Source organism: Cydia amplana, chromosome Z (assembly GCF_948474715.1).
Source record: "Cydia amplana chromosome Z, ilCydAmpl1.1, whole genome shotgun sequence".
NCBI lineage: Eukaryota > Metazoa > Arthropoda > Insecta > Lepidoptera > Tortricidae > Cydia > Cydia amplana.
In genome coordinates, this window is record NC_086096.1 from 10,989,255 (window position 1) to 11,008,358 (window position 19,104).

General features: G+C 37.7%; 1 protein-coding gene across 2 annotated transcripts in view; it reads left to right on the top strand.

The window, feature by feature from the left end:
- Positions 1-4,710: 4,710 nt before the first annotated feature.
- Positions 4,711-19,104, top strand: part of LOC134661319 (eukaryotic translation initiation factor 4 gamma 3-like) — a 45,345-nt gene continuing 30,951 nt past the window's right edge. The window contains exons 1-5 of one of the 2 annotated variants that reach the window (XM_063517321.1): positions 4,711-5,252; positions 12,511-12,536; positions 12,617-12,777; positions 13,269-13,381; positions 18,291-18,419. In XM_063517321.1, coding sequence (XP_063373391.1) covers positions 5,197-5,252; positions 12,511-12,536; positions 12,617-12,777; positions 13,269-13,381; positions 18,291-18,419 — 485 coding nt within the window. In that variant the 5' untranslated portion in view covers positions 4,711-5,196. Of the gene's footprint in view, positions 5,253-11,879; positions 12,292-12,510; positions 12,537-12,616; positions 12,778-13,268; positions 13,382-18,290; positions 18,420-19,104 lie in introns of those variants that run through there. The other variant, XM_063517322.1, reaches the window with a different exon arrangement.

Consider the following 19,104-nt stretch of genomic DNA (forward strand, 5'->3'; position numbering starts at 1 on the left):
TTCATCTGCGATACACGACCGTTAAGCCTGTGCACATAAGGTTCATTTTCAATTAAGCTCAATTCATTAATGGATAGGTACTTATAAAAAGATAACTACATATAAAATGGCACATCCATTGAAAACGAAGTTTGTAAAGCGTTAATATTTTCATTTTTAAAGTAGGCACTTTAAAATTACAAAGGGGGCCATTAATTACGCGAGGGGTTTAAATTCGCAAACGGATCGCTGAATCAAAAAATATTGTAATTTTTCGTCAGATAGGTTTTGATAGACCTATCCAACGACACCCCACACCATAGGATTGAAGCGAAAAAAAAACATCCCTACTTCAAGTGTAGATATTAGTGCGGCTTATCTTAGCCTCATCTACCTACTTACGGTCCCATATATCCGGCAGAAAGCACGAAATGTGGCATGCATGCTAGAAACACGCCGAAAAGTTATTTCCCCCCCCCCCCCTCCTTTTGTATATACCCATTTTTAGGGTTCCGTAGTCAACTAGGTAGGATGGTACATTAAAGCGATAAGCGCGTTCATACAAATCCGACTGAACATTTTCGTTAAGCAACACAGGCGCCATCTGTTGTATAGTATGCGTACTACACCGGCCAAGTCGAAGACATATATTATGTTAAAGTAGACTGCACTCTCGCGTCGCGCCGAACAAAATACCTCGAGGGAGAGCGGTGTCCCCTTATTTTCTTTAGGGCAACGACGAAGTGTCAATTGAATGAATGTTGCTATTGCTGCGACAGCTAAACAAGGCATGCGCCTTTTTATTAATATAAATGTCATAATTACAAATTCCGCCGTGCCAGTTTATTAATTCAGTTGATTTAATATTAAGTAGCAATAAGTGGGTGTTAAAACTGTTAAAAGATATAAAATATGTTAAAATAAATACATTATATTTTTAATTAAGCACGTATAATTATACAAAATATTCAACAACCAAAGAAGCTTTATAATTATCTGAATGACAACATTTAGAAAAATATTATTATTAAAGGGAAAATTCTTAAGTTAGTTAACCAGCACTTCGTAACCCACAAAATAGACACTCTTCTTAATGAACGTAGTAGCAGAAGTCTCGTTCGGCACGCTCGTCGGAGACGAGAGTGCAGTCTATTTTATAATGTGTCTTTGGACGGCGCGCGTAAGTACAAGGCCATCATGGCCGCACGCGCAATAATGAAATAATGATCGTTTAAAATTTGTTTTAAGCAAGAAATCAATGTAAGCTGTAATTACTTACCGATAAAATGAAATCTCATCAATTTCTTAGATTTTTCTGTAATTGATAAGTTCAGTTTTTACACCCTTTCACAACACACCTAGACATTTTTTTGAATTGTAAAATGCATTACGCGACAACTTCACATTGCGCCGCGCGGGTCCCGACTGAGCGCGCTGGTGTGAATAAATGCGATTTTCACACCCATAAACTGGCCCCTTTCGTAGTGCCCGTATGTCGCGTCCTTACGAAGTAATATAATTATATGTCCATGGCTCGTACTAACATTGATACCCGAGCAATCGAAAGGTTCCTTAATAATTGAACCACAAGTGTAGCGAGTGGTTCGAAAAGTGGAATGATGAGTGTTGCGAAGATTTCAAAAGGGTTAAACAAATTTTGGTATGAGACACTACACCAATATTGATTTTTTTTCTGTTTCACTAGGTAGCAAAATTTGTTTAACCTGTCAATGGCTTGAAACACTCGCAACACTCAAGATTCCACTTTTCAAAGTCGCTCGATATAGCAGTTTGCTATAGGTACTTGCTATTGGCGGCTATTCTTTGGAGGAGGTCAAAATGTTGTAAACCACCTACTTCACGGCCGGAAACTAGCAATTTGGGTGTGTTCCCATTTGCACCGCCGGGCACACAGGGGAATAGGGTTTAAGTACATATAAATCGTTCTCATTTGTCCCCGCCTCATGTATGGTGGCGGTCATGTGGGATGGGGACAAATGTACACTGCAATTTGCAGTCGTTGTAAGCCAAGTAATGTAGACCGTGTAGTAATACCAAGTAATGCAGACTGTATAGTAGGTACTTAGAGGCGCTTAATGCTTGAACTAACCTTTACTGGGCTAGTCTAATTACACCTTCAATTTGAGTAAACGAGAAAGATCCCCGCAATTCGCGAATTTCGCTTTTCGCGGGAGGCCCCTACAGCATGCCGAAAGTAAATCTAGGTACCTATTTATATGTGTATCTTGTCATATCTTGTGGGCAAATTGTTTGTTGGTACATACCAGCAATCCGTCATAATAGTTTTTGTTATATAATTTGATTGGGAAAGGCTATCTTGGGATTGGCTTTACGGGCAATAATAATGAGGCATAACCACGGCATAACAGGGGCCAGTACAGCGGTGTGAAATCGCTACAACGCGATTGGTTGACGAGTTCGCATCACGCGCGCGATTGGTTGACGAGTTCGCATTACGCGCGCTATTGGTCGCAACTAGTCACGTTAGACTGCACGATTGGCTGGAATTTGTGGGTAGCACCGCGAACTAGTACGATGTTTAGTGCCCCATTAGCCCGTCCTTAGATATGTATTATACGATTTATACGTCAATGCTATCTTTACAGTCACACACACATTGTTTTAGCCAAAAGTAGACAAATTACCAACTGCTGCGACTGCACCAACCACCACAGTAAGTAAATTACTACGTGCGCACCGCACGAGACATGCCAAGAAGAGACCTTACTATACATATATTATTATACTCTTGGAAGAGACCAAGAAGTAAACCTGTAAATAACAATTTGATAATAACAATCAAAAAACAATGCTCATTTTATTTCGAACTCCTTGCAATGATGCGCCAACCATAGAGTAACTTATATATACTGAGAGCGCCAACGCCAATGGCAACCACAGACTGCAAGACTAATTAAGCTGGCCATACACACTAGGGTATGCCTGCACAGTTTTACCTGTACAGTTAAACTGCACAGGTAAACCCTAGCTGGGTGGAGCACACCAAGAGTACACACACGGCAGCGGTAAACCTGCACAAACTCTCAGTTGTGTAGCCATGGCACCGTCGTCAGCTGTGCTTGATGTTGACGCAGCACTATATTAACGTTATTGTTTTTAATTATAAAGCGCAAGAAAGACAAAAAATAACAAATAATAAAAGTTGTTCAATATGAGTATAACCTACATTATCCACACCTCAGAGTATGGTCAGAAATATGGTACCACATCACCATGTATCTTCCATGTATATACTTCAAGTCAAAAAAAATATACAAGAATAAAAAACATGTTTTATCATCAGGGGAATTAGGCAGGGCTCTGATTTATAAAGTTAATTTAACTCAACCAGCGTTTCATTCCGCTTACGAGACCGCGATCAACTGAGGCCTGCGCAGGCGAACGCCACACACGCTCAGTTTTAACTGTACAGTTCAAGAGCACACAGGTAAAAAATATCTATACTTGGTCAAGCAAATCGTGTCAGTAGAACAAGGCGGCAAATTTGAAAAATGTAGGCGCGAAGTTATATCGTCCCATAGAAAATTTGAATTTCGCGCCTTTTTTTACTGACAAGATTTGCTTGACCAGCTATATTTTCATATTCGCGCAGGTCAACTGTGCAGTCGAATGCCACACACGCTCCTTTTTACCTGCGCAGTTGAACTGTACAGGTAAAACTGCGCAGGCGTACCCTAGTGTGTATGGCCAGCTTTAGATAGCCATTACAGACGGGCGTCCCGGACGGTGATATTGGTGCGGTCAAAATATCTCTTTTTCGTTTTCACTTCTAGCTGCGTCCTTAAGTAGGAGTCCGGGTAGGAGTCGATTTTCACAGACAGAGGAATCGACTCCACACTCGCGTTCGCGGCTTCGCGCCGCGATTCGCGCACGAGTGTGGAGGGGGCTTTATATGGCGTACAGCCGAACGGACTGCAAACTTGGTGCGGTCCGGTACACGTTCGATTGTGTGTAAGGTAGTCCGCCGTACGTCCGATAAGGACGCAGTTATCTGTGAGAGAGAAAAAGAGATATTTTGACAGCACCAAGGTTGCGGTCCGGTGCGGCCGTCTGTAATGGCTTTAAGATTAACGGATCAAATGGTGGTGCGGAACAAGTCTGGACGCGAGAACAATTTCTCATTTCGGTCGATTTAATCATCCCCTTTGAACCTGCCAACTTGAATCCTCCTTCACACTCGTGTGCGAATCGAAGTCAAGTTCGTAGATCTGCGAAATCAAGTTCACACTCGTATTCGCGCATAGAAGGTAGGATCCTATAGAAGCGGTATACGCGTGCCTCCGTGAGGGACAAAACATAGGCAATGCGATACTATGATTGGTCGAATTTATTTGTTGCCCACCAATAACCCATACTAATTTATGGAGGGGAATAAAAAAAATGTGAGACTGTGACAAGGACAAACAATAATAGCGCTTTCGCTGCTACTCCTACTGAAAGATACATAAGACTATCCCGTTCGCTCAGTTCCCCTACCCATCATGCCTTATCCAGTTAAAATACTAGATTCATGTATTCGCGGCTTTGCACCGCGATTCGCGCACGAGTGGAGAGGCCTTTACAAATTTCGTCTCATCTATGCCTAGCCTTTTATCTTATGGCTCTATGGTGTGCAATAGACATTAAAAAAAGAATGAATGACAGCATGCGATGTTGCTTGCGAGAGTTGCGAGTTGCGTGACGTGAGAGTATTAGCTAGACGAACACGACGTGAATTATCGTATGACAGTTTTATCATTTGAAAAAAAAAATGTATTAATATATTTATAGCAGATAAAATATTTTTACATTTCTAGTATAACTCAGACAATAGTACAACAGAAGCAACGTTAAAATTAAGTAATAAATATTGTATATTTCGGCTCGAAACAGTGACAGTCACGTTTGTTTATTGGTTAACATCCGCCATTTTGTACTGTCGTTTGTTTAGTGACTGGGTCCTTTCTTAGTGATGCTTTTTAGTTCTTCCGAAAATATATGTGATTTTTCAAGTGTAGTACAATGTTTTTGCTAGAAACGTTGCCTTTAAAGGTATTATATTGAATTGTGTGACTTGTCAATCTGACGTCGGTAAATCATCTACCTATGTGCCGGATGTGTCCTACAATCGGTTAGGGCGATTTTACGTGCCACCTTGAGTGGTGTACGTGTCCCGACACCTATGCTGCCAAGATTATGAGTGGCAACGGGAATCAGGTGCCGTTGGCGCCGAATCAACGTGGCCCCGGACCGTATCCTTTTTTATTTCATGTGTTATTGTGGCTTTATCATTATATTTACGTAATATATGCCACTTCAGCATCTGGCAGAGCCGCATTCGCGAATCTCTGTTTACTGTAAGTTAACTTCACGTAAACTTACCTAATAATATACTATTAAGATCAGTGTTAAACTTTTTAAACTGATTGTATTTTAGTCTGTTTAATAGTGGTTATTCAATTAACAACAAGTGACTCTATTGTTAATGTTTTTATGCTGAACTGTAATGGCAACATGTCAAACCCATCTTAAAGGATGAATAAATTTGCTTAGGTAGATCTGTTGTTCAGTATATTGACATAAATCCAAATGTGTACTGACAAACTAATAAACATAAACAGACTTAATGCAATGACTAGTTATTGAGAATGAAAACTGATCACTGATCAAACAGGACAATGCGAGTGCCATTTGCTGAGTTGTGCGAATTATCAATTCATGTTTTTAGCTTTAACTTTATGTGAGTTTTGTTTTACATTATTGGCCCAAAAAGGAACACAAGTAGTATAATATTATACTATTGAAGTCAAACAATGAAACAACTCTTAACAATATTTATGTATTGCCATTATTGTCTCATAAAAATATTTATAATAAGGGTACATTTTATAAAATACTGACAATATGAAAATATAAACTACCTCATAACCGCCTGTCAGTACCCTAATTATAATGTTACATGTAAACAGTGTAAAAATATAGTCATGTCTAATTATTATGATAATAATGTATGTAGAGATATAAACACAACCTGGTGGTGATGCCTACCATTGTAATATGCAACTATTGCAAACAAACAAATAATTCATTTGAAGAACTTTTCAATGGGTGTGAGGGAGTGAGAATTATTTAGATAGCGCAACTTGCCTTAAAATTGGCACATATCTTAATAGTAAATGTTGTAGTAATAATAATAACAACAACGATAATAATTAGTCATGTGACTGGGTAAAATAGCACACCTTTTCCAACTTCTTATTTTAGGGCAGGTGACCCTTTCCATATAATGTTGCCGAATATTCATAACAGGTAGGGAGGGAGCAGGGGCCCATAGGGCAACCATGAGCAATAGAGGGCCATAGGGCCCCCTTCTTATGTCTGCATGTGGCTTGCTTCATACTGTGATACTGATTAACTGGCATTTTGCTCTAAAAACTGAATGTTTGTTGTTTTGTAGGTTTGTAATTTAATTTGTTTTGTATAGGTTATATTAACATCTAACACACATATTGTATTTATTGTCACATATTACTGTTGAAAGTCTTACTATATATTTATGATAACATTATGAATATAAACAATATCAATGCATCACACACACACTCCCACAACAACAACTTAACCCATAAAATAAAATGTAGTTTTAATTATACAAAATCAGATTTTTTCTAATATGTCTCCCTCGATCAAGCAGGTGACCCACCAGAGAAAGATATATATAAAAACATAGTTTGATTTAACATTTCACTTAGTATTCAACTGGTTGTAATCAAATGTATCCAGAATTTCTGATCTTAAAAATTCTGATTTTATTGCATCTAAGGAAACTTGTTTCCTTTCTTATTGTAAAGTAAAAAACATAACAAGGTAACAAGTTTCTACCATCAAAATCATCATGAATCAATCAATCATCATCAATATCATAACATGATGAGTTTGATGGTAGAAACTTGTTACCTATTTATTATAACTGCTTATGCAGCTCAAGTGGTTGTTTATGTCTGGGTTTGATTCAGACTAAATGTGTTTATTGTTTATCCTACTTTACAAAGTGTACTGTTGAAAAACAATAGCATTCTCGTTACTGTCTGAAGTTATTATCAGAGATTTTTTGCATGTAAAATACTTCACATAATGATTAATTTGATGTGCTCATCTCTATTTTTCAGTTTTCATAATATAAAAAAAAACTTATATTAACCAAAGTGAAGTTCGAGTGAAACAATGAGAAGTATGAATCTTTGATGTGTTTTTTTTGTAAAATATTAGTTTGAGCCGAAAGAACAAAACATGTATCATTATTTTTAGGGTTCTGTACCCAAAGGGTAAAAACGGGTCCCTATTACTAAGACTTTCCGTCTTTATTACTAAAAACTGGTGTGGATGTATGGACTACGGCATATTACTGTCAGTAATAAATTTATAGAAATCAGAAATGTAAAAAGCACTGGATCGCAAAAACGAATCTTGTGAACAATAAACAGACACTTAAAGTACCACTTTTTGAGCAAGTGTATTATAAAGTTGTTATTTAAAGTAGAATTCCATACTTCGGGTCTAAGTGAAAACGGGGCACAAATCTCGTGCAGCTTAGGTGAATAAGGGTCTAAGTTCCATACGATTATTGTATTACAATAAAACTTGCACCTTTCACCTGAGTTGCTGCCGCTGAGCCAGACTTGTACCCCTATCCACTAGAGCCACATCAAAAATTGCAAATAATGTAAACTGGCACTTTTACAGGACAACCATGATCTTATCAACAGTTTATAATTATACTTAAATCTTTTATTTACATACATTTTAGGTTAAAATATATATTAATAATATTTCAAGAAATAAAACAACCTTAAAAAATGAGTTTAAGACAAATGTTAACAAAATCTATGTTTGTTTACATTATTTGCAATTTCTATTGAATTTTTTACTTGAACCCTTTACTTGAAAGTGACAACTACCCACACTTGGCACAATAAGTACACCGCCATTTTGAACTTTCCACCCACCACCACCACGTTACTATAGTTCGTTTTTTTAGCATTAGAAAGAACTTGAAAGAAGGTAAGCGATTTTGACATGTCTTTTAATTGAAAAACACTTTTTTAAAACCAATAACTATTACTTATGAAAGCAGAAGACTATAAAAGATCGTATTAGATTCATAATTGTTACATATTTACCGTAACTTATTTTTAAAATGTGTTTTTCAATTAAAAGACACATCAAGATTGTTTACCTTATTTCTAATGCTAAAAAAACGAACTATAATCGAGCTGACAATGACATTCTGTCGGTCTGTGGACAATTTGCTAAAGAAAGGACGATTAGCACCAGGAATTTCGTACATCGACCCGCCTCTTCATATCTCTGTCGCACGCGCATAATTATATTGCTGTCCCGATCGCACAGTGTCATTGGCCGCCGGCATCATGGGCGGGACAGCAATATACTTACGCGCGTGCGAGTGAGATGGGAACAGACGGGTCACTGTACATAATTCCTCATGTTAAGCGTCCTTTCTTTACCGCGGGTTGCGGTAATTCCATTCGGGGCGGGGTGTTACGTGTCCGTTCTATCAGGCGTGTCTCACTCCACGATTTCGTCGCTTTGCTACAGGTAGCTAAAAGTACATCCGTTCGGCCCCAAATTTGGGGAAAGCCATAAGCCGCGCGTGGCGCTGTCGCCACCTAGCGGCCATATCTGTGCTGATCGTAACAGACGCGTTTTGTTAGAGAGTGAGTCTTCTGTACTTAGTACTATTATTTATTCTGTGGTTCTGTATGAAATACAATTACTTGATTCTGTGCCACTGGTAACAGGTACGGAACCCCCGGAATAAAATAATCCCGAAAGCATTCTAGTATCAAATGTTTCTTGCTATCTAAATATTCTTTACTATCAAGGTTTATTTTCGCTGCCCAGCAACAACTCAACTTACTTCTCATAACAACTGGGATTTTTTTCTCGTCTGATAGTGATAATAGAATAGTAGTAAAAACTTAGTGATAACTACTGGGGATAACCCATCAGTGAGGGCAGCTGCCAGATCGAACCTAGGTGGCTACCAGTCCATTTAAATAAAAAAAAAACCAGCCAAGTGCGAGTCGGATTTCGCACAGTAATTACGTCATATTTACTAAGCGGTTGGTCAGTAGGTATAAGCAGAGTCATAATAGACGGATTCCACTGTACTATTAGATGCACGACTAATGTTCGTTGTAGATATTTGTTTATTTACTTCTTGTTCAAATAAAAACAAAAACGCGATAAAAAATAAAATCTAATTAACATATAAATTAAATTGAAAATAAATCAAATATTCCTTAAAATAGCGTTACTGTGTAAACCGCACTAATATAATTTTCTCAAACATACAATGAAATATTGATGTTGATGTTATGTTCCTTATAATAGGCTGCGAAGTATGACGTTTCAGGTGCGGCTAGGACAAGAGGTCGTTAATGGAATTTCATACAAATCTTGCAGGTCTAGGCCGGCAAAGACCTCTTTTTTAATTTCCATTTCACTGATATTTGTGACACAGCATCGTGGCATCCATCCATTTAAAAAAACTAGAGGCAGTATTTAATGACACTCTGCCACTACGCCTATAAATAAAACCAAAAAACAATGTTTGCTATAATTTGCAGTTTTATTTGTATAAAATCAACATGAACATAATAAATAATACATTATTAACCAAATTCTATAATTATAAATTACAAATTTAACTCATCTTCCTCGCGTTGTCCCGGCATTTTGCCACGGCTCCTGGGAGCCTGGGGTCCGCTTGGCAACTAATCCCAGTAATTGGCGTGGGCACTAGTTTTTACGAAAGCGACTGCCATCTGACCTTCCAACCCAGAGGGTAAACTAGGCCCGTATCGGGATTAGTCCGGTTTCCTCACGATGTTTTCCTTCACCGAAAAGCGACTGGTAAATATCAAATGATATTTCGTACATAAGTTCCGAAAAACTCATTGGTACGAGCCGGGGTTCGAACCCGCGACCTCCGGATTGCAAGTCGCACGCTCTTACCACTAGGCCACCAGCGCTTTAATTAATAAATTACAAATTTAACTACACAAATAAAAACATTTATTATAAAATATTTCATCTAAACGTTAGCGGTAAAAAGGTTTACTCAAACACGCGTAGTTATTTTTTTTAATTGCTATGGAGGCAAAGTTGAACAATTTTCATACTGTATTTCTGTTTTATTGGATTTATGGTGCGTTGTTGATTTTTTCACTTTAATATGAGTTCCGACGAAATAATGAAATTAATATTAATTGTAATCGTAGGAGTTGGAATTGGCAGCGTAAGCAGAATTGATTTTAAATAACTTGCTGCCTCTGCCGCCAAGTCAAAGACGAAGTATATGTATATGGTTGCTTATGGCAATTTTATTATTTGAGAAACTAAGAAAAATGCTTACAGTTTATTAGAAACAGTTTTGTGGCATAATTTAAAGAAAATGAAAGTAATTACAAAATCGTTAACACTGTGGAAACTGGAAATTATACTTATTTACTCCATGCATAAAGCAACGATGTAAGTGAAACATGATACGTATCAACACGAAAGACTATGTAAACTTATGTGACGAAAACGACAGTCAGACGGATACAATGCGAAAAAATCAAAGATACATGAAAATATACGGGTAGTAAAAATACACGACTCGTGTAAAACATACGCGTGATAAAGATAAAGATATAGGTACGTGTTAGTTATATTTTATATTTTGGGTGTAGTTTACTTTTAGTTTTTCTATAAATAAAACTTGGGTTTCGTGGATTTTTTATTTTATTTATTTCATTGCATGTTTGAGAAAAGCACTATACATACCTCGGTGGGAAATATAGGGTTGCCCGCCTCAGACCTATCCGGCCTCGATTCGCTCGGCCGTCTATATGTCTTCGGCCGGCAACCCCTTTTGTCCCGGCCTCTGTAGTAATGTACTATTATTTTAAACGAGTGACACGGTACTCTCAGCAACTTATAGGTAATCGCTTTTTCCTTTGAGATTTGTTTCAATACTGTCGTTACACGCTCGCATTTTCCTATGAAAACACCAGCCGACGGCTGCAGACTCAGAAACAAAAAAGTCGAACTCCCCTTGTCATTTTCATTGGCCACCCATCGCCTGTCTTTTTCTGTTTAAACACAAAACACATGACATGATGCTCGCGGGTGTTTTAGATAGACTAACGCGCTAGTACGATCTTCGAAATCAATCCTAGGAATGAAACGAGCGGTGTATATTGAAGCACGCTTCTCCCTCAACAGGCTTAACAGTCGCTTGGTGTGGGGTTGACTCGGGATACGGCGCTGGGTGACGCCCCAAAATAGTGGAGGTGAACTAAAAGATGTCTTTGTCCCTTTCTGGCATAACATCCCCTTTCCGTACTTTGCAAAATGAAATGTTCAACGGTGTGATATCTCACAGTTGTTTTCTTCCCAAATAATTGGTGTTGTTAATGAATTGTAGTTTTTTTTAATAATAACAGAATTAGAAGTTTAGTAGAGCAGTGTCGATTGTTCGCGATAGAGTGAAAGTGTCGCGGCGGTATTAAATTAAGTGCTAGCGTAGAACCATGTAACGCGCGTTTCCTTATCGATTTTCTGTATGCTGCAATAAACTAGTATTTAAATCGCGAATGCGGTGTGTTCACACTTTACCAACATGCGTAACCACGTAAGATTTCATGACCGAAGCTCTTGAAGTAGAATGGTAGATTATCGGTGCTGAATTTAGAGTTCACAAACCAGATTGTATTTTAATAAGGATTATTAATATAAGCGTCCATCACATATACGACAACTCAAAGTAGAAGTTACTGTATTTAATGTAATTTATAATGACATGAAACATTAGGAATTAATGCCTTATGCCGATGATCGTATCACCATTGTTTTGGGAATGGTTCAACATTTGGCTCGTTCAATTTTTAAAAGATTTGTATCATGAAATTAAAATGGTGGCATTAAGAGGAACCAACAGTTCTCTGAATTCTCTGCCGCATGCATGTGCCAATCATGGAGGCCAGTCGCAGCAGAGTGCGATTGATGTGGCACAAAGCATACAAACATCGCTGAACATGCCGCAGGCGGCCGTCACGCAGCACATGAACGCGAATCAAATCAATTTGCCACTGAACAATGTCTCGCTGCAGTTCATACCGCACCAGCCCAACTCGAGCTCTCTCAAGCATGACCAGCCTTCTCGGTACTCCAACTCCAACTGTATGCTGCCATCGCACCATTACAGATTGGTAACTCAAGCTAGTAAGTGCATACACGTGATTGGTCAAACCCGTTTTGCTTTATGTTTTATTTACGTTTGTTTACTGTGAACCATTGTGTTTTGTATAGTGTGTCGTGTATCTATACGAAATGTTTAACAGCGGTTATTATAACATGTCCATTTGGCTAGTAATGTTTTGATTGGTGATCGTCATATATGTATTTTTTTTCTCCGAGATTTTCCTTAGCTAATATATTCAGTTATCCTCGGGCGCCTACACCACACAGTGAGTTGATGACTTAATACTGTTATTTTTTCTTTAAATGGTGAAGAAGAACAATGTAATTGAGATGTGATGTTGTGCAGGAACGGAATGCTACCATCCCTCGGGCGGCAGCGCGGCGGCCTTCATGCCGAGCTCGGGCGGGGGCGCGCAGCAAACGCCACAGACAGGCCTCCGCGCTCAGCAGGCGCCCCCGCAGGCGGCGCCGCCGGCACCACCACAGGACATGACGAAGAACTCTATGGTACTGACTGACATTACCCTGTTACACCGTTTTCTTTCTGCCGTGGACCACAGAAAAGTAAAATGTTTTCTTGCTTCTCTTAAGTACGTAACAACATCTCTCAAGATGTGTGTATTAGTTGTTAAGTTGTGGCATTGTAATATGTAAACATTACAAAACCATATGAAATGTACCGGAAACATAAGCATAAGTTTGTTAAGACTAAATTATGCGACCTCACAAATTCCGTTTCTGGGGGGCGATTTTTGAAATTCGACCACTCGATTTCGTGTATTTCGTTAATTAATATCTCCACTACTAGGCATTTAAATTCTACTAATAGAATTGAAATCGAGTGGTCAATACCAATAGATTCCAAATTTTGATCGCTCGTATTTCACAAATTAGCAATTCGCCGTTTTCCACCGATTTTCGAGTGACGAAATCGAGCGATCGAAATTCAAAAATCGGCCCCCTGGAGACTACTAATGAGTGTGCATGTATGTTTTCAGGGTGGGCACAGCTTCGTGGCACCACAGAGCCAGACGCAGCAGACGCGGCCGCAGTACCACAACTACCAGTTCCGGCCGGGCCAGCACGGCACCAGGCCGAATACACATCCTAGGTATTATTTAATCTACATACATTTTCGAGAACTATATTGTGTCTGTAGGAATCTTTTGTTCCGCAACGTCACTAAGGTGCCTATTAGTCGTCAGTCGTCACCAGCTTTAATCGCAACGCAACTAACAACTTAATCTAATAATATCAAAACAAAATTGTAAGGACTACTTCTCATCATTCTCAAGATCAAATTGCCATCAGAAGACTCAGCACTTCATGTACGGTTACGATTGAAAGAGATTTCGTGTAAGCCAGAGTTTCAGTACTGTTAAGGTAATAAACAATATACGACAAAACATGTAAATATGCCCCTTATTTGACCCGAATTTTGCCAATACCTTAACTAAAAAGGGGACAAAGGTGTGATGGTGAACTTTCGTAGACCCCAACTCATAGAATTAACTCAAGAGGAGGGTAAAGGCTTATGTTGAATTTTTACATGTAAATCATGTCAAAATGCCATAAGTATACACGAAAACTAGACAATATTTTTCAAGGGTAGACTCTAGCCAAAACCTTAAAACAAAACTGGCTCGATCGAAAGAAATCACGAAAACATGTCTTATTTTCATTTATCTCCAATTATAATATATATACTTATACTTACTTAATTTCCATGGTTAGCAGTCTAATTTTAGTACATATATAAGTTATATACATAATATAACTATTAAATTTAAAATTAAAAAAAAACACCTTACGCTAAAGGTATTTACATCCATTTATGCCAAAAATGCCTTACATAATTTTAGAAATGAGCTGATACTCTTGGATCAATTTCTATCAAACTTAGCTAAGAACCACCTCAAGGAAACTCGCTTTCACGTTAAAAAACCGCACCGAAATTCGTCTATCCCTTGGAGAGTTACGATGCCACAGATTGACAGACATTGGCGTCAAACTTATACCACCCATTGATCCATCTTATTGCGACGGGGCCTCGGGGGTTAAAAAATGCTAGTATATCACTAGCATTTGCCGAGGGATTTGATAGCAAAATTGAAAACAAATATACTTTCAGAGCTATTGAGATAACACCTTAGTTAACTGTTGGTCTATACCTGCTAGGCGAAGGCGGGCACCATATTCGTGCACTAACTCAAAATATACAGGGTGGCCCATTTAGATTGGGGTGGCACATTAATTTATTTTAGTAAGTTTTCGGAATTATCACCATTTTTTTCAATACATTTTACATACATTTTTTTTAAATGTATGAATGCAGTTTTTCTTGTTACTAAAATCGATGACGTGGTTCCTAAGACGAGATCGTCGTATGTCTTTTAGTTTCAGATTTTCCCATACTGACCGATCTAAATGGGCCACCCTGTATATGGGTCAAAAATCGTTTCGTTGTCTTGTTTTTTGTCCCTGAAAATGTGACGGAGTGGAGCTTTTTATGTTAGTGAAATTTAGTTTTTTTAAATTTTATCTCAATTCTCAAGAGATTTATAATCTACAGCTAGAAAGACATGCATAGCACTCTATTTATTTATTTGATTAATAGTACATTATTGCAGAGGCCGGGAAAGGGCAATTCGCGGATGAGTTTCGATTTTGAAAATCGAAAGAAGACGAATCCACGAATTGCTATTCCTGCCGAGGCATATATAGTGCTTTTCTCCAAACATGCGAAGAAATAAGGTAAAATAATAATTATTTAAGCATCAAGCATCACTCAAATCGAACCTTCACATTAAAAATGTCAAAAACAATTTCCCTCTAAAATTATTTTTTAAAAGTTTAGGGCACAAACTTATTCTGCCATTCAGTACCATTCAATATAATTGTGCAATATAGTTGGTCAAACCAATTTGTCAGTCAGTAAGAACCAGGAAAACTATACCCATCCTTTTCTTTTGGGTGCTAGTACTAGTGTAAGACAAAGATAGTATGATTCTCTCTGTCTATGTTTGAAATGAGAAAGTCCTTTGACAAACTATATACTTAAACTTTATGTACACGGATGAGATCCTTAAAAAAATATAAAAATAATCTTTGATTTTATTAAGCAGTATTCTCACGATCATACACGAGCACAACGGTCTTGTAAGAACGAGACAAGTAAGGTCGTTTATCTTACTATCTCACTCTATCCTATAGCTTGAAATGATAGCTGATCGGGTCGTGTAGTCGCGGCTCGCGGCTATAATAATTGGCTGTTGCGTTTTTTATTTTTAAAAAGTAAAAAACACTACAGTAATAAGTTATTACTGTAGTGTTTTTTTCATTCCCGTCCGTTAGAACAGGACAGCGATAGTTTGATTTTTTTAAATTAGAGTTTGACAATAACGTTGAACTTCCCGTACTATTTTTGCTACAATAAGGTGAACATTTCCGAGCATATTGGAGAAAAGGTGGATTAAAGACTAAAATAGAAGCGTGACAGAGTGATCAGAAACAAGACGACAAAAAGAATTTTGACCCCTATGTAATCAAGTAATCATGTTTTTTGATAGAAACTATTTCATTAATTAACCTAGCTTCTGCCCGCGACTTGGTCTGCTCGGAATAATGATGATGATTGATATAACTACCCTATGTCCTCTGGGCCTAAAACTATCTCCATACCAAATTTCATCTAAATTAGTTCAGCAGTTTATTCGTGAAGAGGTAACAGACATACAGAGTTACTATAGTTGGTTTTTTTTTTAGCATTAGAATGAACTTGAAAGAAGGTAAGCGATTTTGACATGTCTTTTAATTGAAAAACACTTTTTTTAAGCCAATAACTATTACTTATGAAAGCAGAAGACTATAAAAGATCGTATTAGATTCATAATATACATAAATTAGTAGATATATTAATAAATAAAACAATATGTAAATGTAAACTTCGTCTAGTTTCGCATAATGCCACGTATCGCATCAAGATACTTAAAAGTTGCATTCGCGCCGCAATTCTTACATTACCTTATCAGCGCGCTCAAACAATGCAAAGCGTGTAAGCATAATTGGATGGATTTGTCAAACCAACCAACGATATTATTTATAAACCTGCAGGTAGTGCTCGATCCTGCATATCTAAACTATAGTAAGGCTTCAGTTGTTATGACCGGGTTACCAGCTTACAATATATTATTTTTAGAAGAGGGTAGCTTAATAAAACGTATAATATATGGACATATAATATGACACTTGTTTTTCTTGAGTCTGGCGTCATTGAATAGATGATTTTTGTGAGTTCTAGTATTTCTGAAGTAAGCAATTAACATTTTATAATGTCGAAACCCCAAGAAACCGTTTCAAACGAACATAAACGTAGGATTCTCATGTAAGTTCTGATTTTGAAGTCTTTGTGGCCAAATAAGTGACATCTGAAAAAATGCGTTTGTAGTAAATCTCGTCATTTTATATACTTTTATAAATCTTATTTACTGACATGAATTCCATCGTAAATCTTCTTCTTTGAAATATTCTCGGTTCTTCTTTTTGATTCGTGGTTTATTTCTTCAACGCAGGATGGGAGGTGAAGATGATTTCCTAAATAAAATATGATTAAAAACAAAACTTAAAATCTTAATTCCGTGTGATGTTACTACCACATGTTACTTGTGAGCCGACGCCAAACATATGTTTAAATTTTTCGCCTTGTTGCAAATAAGTAAGGTGGAAAAGCGTAAAGCAGTTACCAGCAGTGGCCACTGACGAGCCTTCCAAATGGATGCCGTTACAATGGATTCATCCAAATGGACGGCATCCTAATATTAAACATTGTACGTTTTTAGGGTTCCGTACCCAAAGGGTAAAAACGGGACCCTATTACTAAGACTCCGCTGTCCGTCCGTCCGTCTGTCCGTCTGTCACCAGGCTGTATCTTACGAACCGTGATAGCTAGACAGATGAAATTTTCACATATGATGTATTTCTGTTGCCGCTATAACAACAAATACTAAAAACAGAATAAAATAAAGATTTAAGTGGGGCTCCCATACAACAAACGTGATTTTTGACCGAAGTTAAGCAACGTCGGGCGGGGTCAGTACTTGGATGGGTGACCGTTTTTTTGCTTTTTTTTTTTGCTTGTTTTGCTCTATTTTTTTTATGGTGCGGAACCCTCCGTGCGCGAGTCCGACTCGCACTTGGCCGGTTTTTGATATTCACGGACCGATTTTGGATTGCAGCCACGCTATTTGGACTGTTGGAAGGCTCGTCAGTGGCCACCTTAAGATATCTTTGAAGTCGGCTGTTCTAAGATACTGAAGTTACCATATTTGACAAAAATGTCTATACGCGTTCATAATATTAGGGCAAGTATTTCGCTTAAACTATTTCGTTTGCATCGATATCTTAAGACTTGACTATTCTCGCTAATTTCTACTATTATTAAGTGCATACGAACATTGAATTCACAATTTTATGTATGTTGTTGTTGTATGTTACGTAGTGTTAATATGGCAATCATTATTTACATAGTTGCGTAGCAGGTTTTTTACTAACAACATCAAGGGACATAGCCAACTAAAGTCCAACATTATTAAATCGAAGTACCGTCAACCAGGGTGAATAGGGGTAAAAACCGGGAATGCCATTTACATGATAATTTCTTTTAAAAATCTACCCACAGAAATAGTATCAAGCAAAATCTATTATTATTTTCTAGCGCATGATACATTTTATCTAGGTAGTTTTAATAATTTTTCTGATTTTTATCCCTATTCACCCCAGTTGACGGTATTAATTTTCTCTGAAATCAGCTATACATATTCCTTTAATGTAGGCAGCTGCTATGAAATTGCAATCAATGTTTACTACAATTTATAGAAATCGCCGATACCACCCTGCTGTGCTACTCCCAGAGGGTTTATTATCATTAATGATGAATTAAACACAATCTGTATTTCAATTTTGGACGGCAGTTCTTTTTTGTCTTGTTTTTTCAATGAGTACATAGTGTGCGTTTGCTATAGGCAGCAGCAACCGTTCATGCCGAGCCCCGCAGCGGCGGCCGCGTCGGGCCCGGTCATGTACCACCCCACACTGGTGTTCCCGCACATGAGCCTGCCGCCGCAGTCCTACCAGCAGCCGCGCTCGCAAGGGTAACTATATGCAGACATTCTATAAAGCTAATAACCAATGCTATTACTTCTTACTAAATCTACTATGATTCTCCGATAAATTATAGTGGCGTCAGTACACGACAAAAAAGGGCGATTTACTGGAAATGATGATGATGGAATATCCTCTTGAGCAGGTGGTGGTGGCAGAGGTGGTCCTTATGACTCAGATTGATTTAAGATGGGGAGCCATCAAACTTTTGATGCAAAATTTTAAACGAATTAAATGATTTACAAGAAAATGATACCAAATTTGAGACCAGCATTTTTATTTATCCATCCGTGATTATGGGAGCCTTCGGTCAAAATTTTACATCAATGATTCGATTGGCTCTCCTACCCAACTAAATCTGTGAGTCAAAAATAACCAACTCTGCACAAGGAAATTCTATCTTCATTATTTGCCAAATATATAATTAAGTGTACACCACGAGCTATTACTTGTGCGACCTATTATAAATATATTTTTTAACTTGTATATTAATAGTCCAGTATGCAATATCTATGTGTAACTTGTTCCACTAACTTAGTGAGCCTGATTTTGATATAAAGTTGTTATTATTCTAATAGGGTATTTTCCTACTAGTCAAATCGGTTTCTTTTTTAGAACTGTCAAAACGATTTGCTAATATGGAATTTATATGAAACTAATAGATCTTGACGTCAC